We start from the raw sequence: 4,730 nt of genomic DNA on the forward strand, positions 1-4,730 counted from the left end.
CCCTCAGCTCGAGGGACAGCACCAGCATCTTGTCCTTCAGCTACACCAGGTGAGCTCCACCCTGGGGAGGATCAACACCAACAAAGCTGCAGGACCAGACAGGGTGTCAGGCTGGGTTTTGAAGCTATGTGCTGACCAACTGGCAAGAGTTTTTCCTGGACATTTTTAACCTGCCCCTGCATCTTGCTTCAGTCCCTGTGTGCCTCAAGTCCTCCATCATTGTGCCTATGCCTAAGACATCAGCTGTCACCTGCCTCAATGATTACCGCCCTGTTGCTCTGACACCAGTAATTATGAAGTGCTTTGAGAGGATCATTCTAAAGCACATCAAGGACGTCATCCCTGTTGGTCTGGACAGCCATCAGTTCGCCTACAGAGAGAACCGATCAACAGAGGATGCTGTCTCAATAGCATTACACACAGCCCTGTCCCACCTGGAGCATCCTAACACTTATGTCAGGATGCTATTTGTTGACTTCAGTTCGGCATTTAATACTGTAATCCCAGACAAACTGGCAGTGAAACTGCACAATCTGGGAAAGCTTGCAGTGATGTGTCATTGGATTAAGGACTTCCTCACTAACAGGCCTCAAGTGGTGAGAATCAGAAGCTGCACATCATCCACACTGGTCCTGAACACAGGCACACCACAGGGCTGTGTGCTCAGCCCAGTTCTCTTCACTCCGTTTACCCATGACTGTGATGCCATTCACCCCACAAACACAGTAATGAAGTTCACAGACGATACCACTCACACCTCTTCCTAAAGACTGAGCTTTGCACTGAGCTGCACCTTATAATGTTACTACACTCTTGCTGCTAACACGCTGCTGACCTGATTAGGTCCCATACATCCCTTTTTATTTGTCCATATTTTTATATTGACTTTTACAATTGTGTGTTATGTAAATAATGTGTCTGTCTTTTAAGCTGAGAGCTGCCGGAAAAAATTTCGTTGTGCTATGCATAATGACAATAAAGATTCTTGACTTGACTCTTGACTAAAGACCAACAGAGGCTCATTAAACCTAGATTAAAGTTACTAAGAAACCCTGGCTCACACCATGTTGGCTTGTTAAAGTGCTGTAGGCTGAGGTGGGCGGTGAACAGGGGTGGGGCAGAGTGAGCAGGTGGGGAGCCGGGGTCAGCAGCTGTGTGACGGAGCTCTGCTGCCTACCTGCTCCTCCTCAGCGCCTCCTCGTCCTTCTCCTCTGGTACTGGAAGACAGACAGAAGCCACACGGGAGAGGAGAGGTCACTGGGCATGCTCAGTGTGCCTGGCCAACAAACCACTGGCTGCCTGTAGCAGTCAACAAACACCTTGTAGTAACTGGCTCAAAATGGGCCCAAAGTGTTTTAGGAACTGCTCTGAAACACTGGGACTCAAAGTAGTAACACAGATCAGTAAAAATACTCTGTTTCAAGTAAAAGTCCTGCACTGAAAAAGATATTTAAGTTACCAGACACTTAGCAAAATGCCCTTAAACTATTCAAAGTAAAAAAGATATTTATAATGTCATCAGATTATTCTTCATGTGTTTATGAGTAGGAAAGATTTTACTGTTGTACTTGATTAATCAGGAGTTTGGTTGTAAAACTTCAGAAACATCAATCAGAAGTGCAGAAAATAAATAAATAAAAACAACTGTAATTATTTAGAGTATCACAACCTTGTTTCTGTTACGCTATGCAGTGCAGCGGGGACTTCAACACAAGCTTGTAACCAGATATAGTTACAACATCACTTACAGGCCTCGGTTCCGGTCATGTGAGCCAAGACCCGGAAGGACTTGGACTGCATGGCGGCACCGCGGCGGGCCCATTCGTCCGGGTCCTTCTCCACAATCTGGACGGCCTGATAGACCGGGGAGGCGCTGTCCACAAGGCGATCTTTACCTGGAAGAGTGCTGCAACCACAGAGAGAGGTCGCCACACCCCCCACACCCGAAACCGAACAAGGTCAACACCAAGACACTAGAGCCAGAGTGTAGGCTGACAGGAGTGACAATGGGGAACTCTGTAGACTTTTAGGAACTTGTGGTACTTTTTAGTTTAAGAGGGTAAAGTTCAATATATTTTAAAATCTGATATCAAGGAGACACACAAGCAAAAAAATGGAACTGAACTTGCACAAGATGAAAATAAAGATAACTAGAAAGCAATACTGAGCCAGTTCTGGTTCGACTTTGCATGACATGACATGAAAATTAAAAAGAAATGTGAATAGCAAGTTTACAAGTGTAAATGTGCAACACTAGGCTGTCGCCGTGTAAGAGGACCAGCCAAATTTTCACAAGGAAGCAACACGAGACAGACAACTGTTTAACTGTGAAATTCCAGGTTCGATCTTTGTTTTGTAGACGAGATAGAAACCAGCAACAGGAGGAGAAAAGGGCCCAGGGCATCGTTGACTGACCAGTGACACCAGTTTGACTGTGTTTCATTAAGAAAACACATCCTATTTCAGTATTCTGCTGCTGTTTCTTAGTAAATGAGAGCCTGATAACCACAGAGTCGGAGAGAGAGCTGGGAGGAGGAGGAGGAGGAAGAAGAGGAGTGGAACTGGTGTGTCAGTGCAGCTCATCCTCAGCATGGCTGATTTTATTCAGACTAGCTTTTCAGTTACAACAGGTTAATCAGAGCAGCTGAAACAAAGAACACGTGTGATGTTCGGAGCAATATCACTTTCCCTCTCTGGAAGAAACCAGCCTTTTTCATGCACACACAACTTCTCCTGAATTTTCCAACAAGATGGAAAATTGACTGTTAGTATAATCGGAGCAGTAGCTTGTAGAGGAACACAGAGCAGTGTTTGTCCACACATGCGAGCAGGAAGGACGCTACAGTCAGTCTCCAACCCTATCACGGAAAGAGACGACAGATCTCGTCCTGTGTGAAATGCTTGGAGGACAAACCCTGCATCCAAAAAAACAATGTTTTTATGCAATAAAAAGCACATTCTCCAAGAAACATGATCTTGGCTGAATTATTGTCAGTGGCAAACTATTTTGTCACTGAATGAAGAGCCATGTTTAGCATCAGAGCCAGCTGGGCGTGTGCGTGGCGGTTGCACCGACGCTGCAGTGCCGTCCCTGGTGGTAAGTAGAAGTCACTGGGGTATTTCCTGCTGTTAAGCCAACCTTCCTCACAATGTGTGGATAACACACAGCAAATAAACATCTGTGAACATGTTACCAATATATTCAGCATCAACATGTCCGCAACTTGTCAGAAATGTAAATAAACAGCACCTCTTCATCCTGTCAACAGAAATCACAGCTCAAGTTATGCTGCAGTTTGTTGTTTAGAAGCATCAGTTTTAGGATGAACTAAAACGAGGCAAGGAGAAGGAGTGGAAGGGCCTTCTCTCACCAAGCAACAAAGGCCAGTTAACACCTGCAACGTGGGAGTGTTTCCCTCCTGGTATGTAACTCAGCATAAAGCAGAGAGGCTGAACACCCTTGTCAGAGAACGACAGCCTCACTGTCACATTATTCACCCTGAGCTGCACAGGTTCAAACGCTCGCCCTGTCCCAACCTCTGTTTTAACCCATCAGAGGAGGAACGACATCGTAGAAGGCAAATAAATGATTCATTGTCGGGTCCACCATGTCCTTGTTTCTGTTCTTTCCACTGAGACAGTGATCAATGTTCTGTATGTGCACAGGTATGTGGCGGTTTCAGGGAGGACACAGGGCTGCTACCGCTTAATGATGTGCGCCTCACCTGGCCACATCAAATTTATGGTTGATAACACCCATTGGATGGTGTGACAACATTTGCAGCAGGTGTTGACTATGAACACTCATTAAAAACATTAGAATGATTAGAAACATAACCCAGGGGCACATTGTGTTGCACTAAATGTTTTGGGTTTGGAAAGTAGTAACAGGGTGGGGGGAGTGGGAGGAAGATGGGAGGAGGAGAAGAAGAAGAAGAGGAGTACATGGACAGATGGTGAGGAGGGCGAGGAGGTGGTGACATTCTTACCCTGCATCGTGGCCCTTGACCTGCGTCTGCCCTGCAATGGCGTCCATGATGGAGTCCTGTGAGTACATGCTGATGGGCGTGTTGTACTGGGCATGGATGATGGTGGCTTTGCCGCCGGGGCCCTTCACCTCTATGGGCTTATGGGTAGAGATGGCAGTGTCCTTCAGCACGGCGGGGCTGAAGCCAGTGCTGTTGGATGGAAGGGCGGCGTGGTGACAGAGAGGAAAGAGATGAAGGAGTGGGAGTATGTGGGGGTGCAGAAGAGCACGGACAGATAAACAACAAAAGGGCCGTACGTGAGGGCGGGAAACAGTGAGGAAGGCAGAAAACAGTGAGGAAGGTGGTGCAGGTACAAAGAAGAAACATCTAGAAAGCAGACAGCAAACACCAACCAATCACATGCTGACATTCAGCAGACTTTATCATCATGCAGAGGTTTACAGGAGACACCCCCACGCTGAGGTGCTGGAAGTACTCTGAGCCTTCACTCAAGTACAAGTAGCAGTAGCGCAGTGTAAAAAAACTGCATTCAGGATGTTACTTAACTAAAAGGCATCAACATATACTTGAAATGACCAGCTGCATCACTGTCTGGTACGGCAGCACTACTGCTATGGACCGCAAGCACCTGCAGAGAGTGGTAAAGACTGTGGAGAAGATCACCAGGACTCCACTGCCCTCTCTGCAGAGCATTTACCACCGCAGGGTGCGTAGGAAAGCTGCCTCCATCCTCAAAGATCC

The 4,730-nt window shown here is 46.8% G+C and overlaps 1 protein-coding gene across 5 annotated transcripts in view; it reads right to left on the reverse strand.

Moving 5' to 3' along the window:
* Positions 1–4,730, reverse strand: part of LOC109951600 (LIM domain-binding protein 3-like) — a 37,528-nt gene that overhangs the window by 14,073 nt on the left and 18,725 nt on the right. For 3 of the 5 annotated variants that reach the window (XM_020586202.1, XM_020586200.1, XM_020586201.1), the window contains exons 6-7: positions 1,749–1,906; positions 1,178–1,217 (exon numbers count right to left, since the gene is read on the reverse strand). The exons of 1 other annotated variant lie outside the window; for it this stretch is intronic. In XM_020586202.1, coding sequence (XP_020441858.1) covers positions 1,178–1,217; positions 1,749–1,906 — 198 coding nt within the window. Of the gene's footprint in view, positions 1–1,177; positions 1,218–1,748; positions 1,907–3,989; positions 4,179–4,730 lie in introns of all 5 variants that reach the window. One more of the 5 variants, XM_020586203.1, reaches the window with a different exon arrangement.

Source organism: Monopterus albus, unplaced genomic scaffold (assembly GCF_001952655.1).
Source record: "Monopterus albus unplaced genomic scaffold, M_albus_1.0 scaffold397.1, whole genome shotgun sequence".
Classification (NCBI taxonomy): Eukaryota; Metazoa; Chordata; class Actinopteri; order Synbranchiformes; family Synbranchidae; genus Monopterus; species Monopterus albus.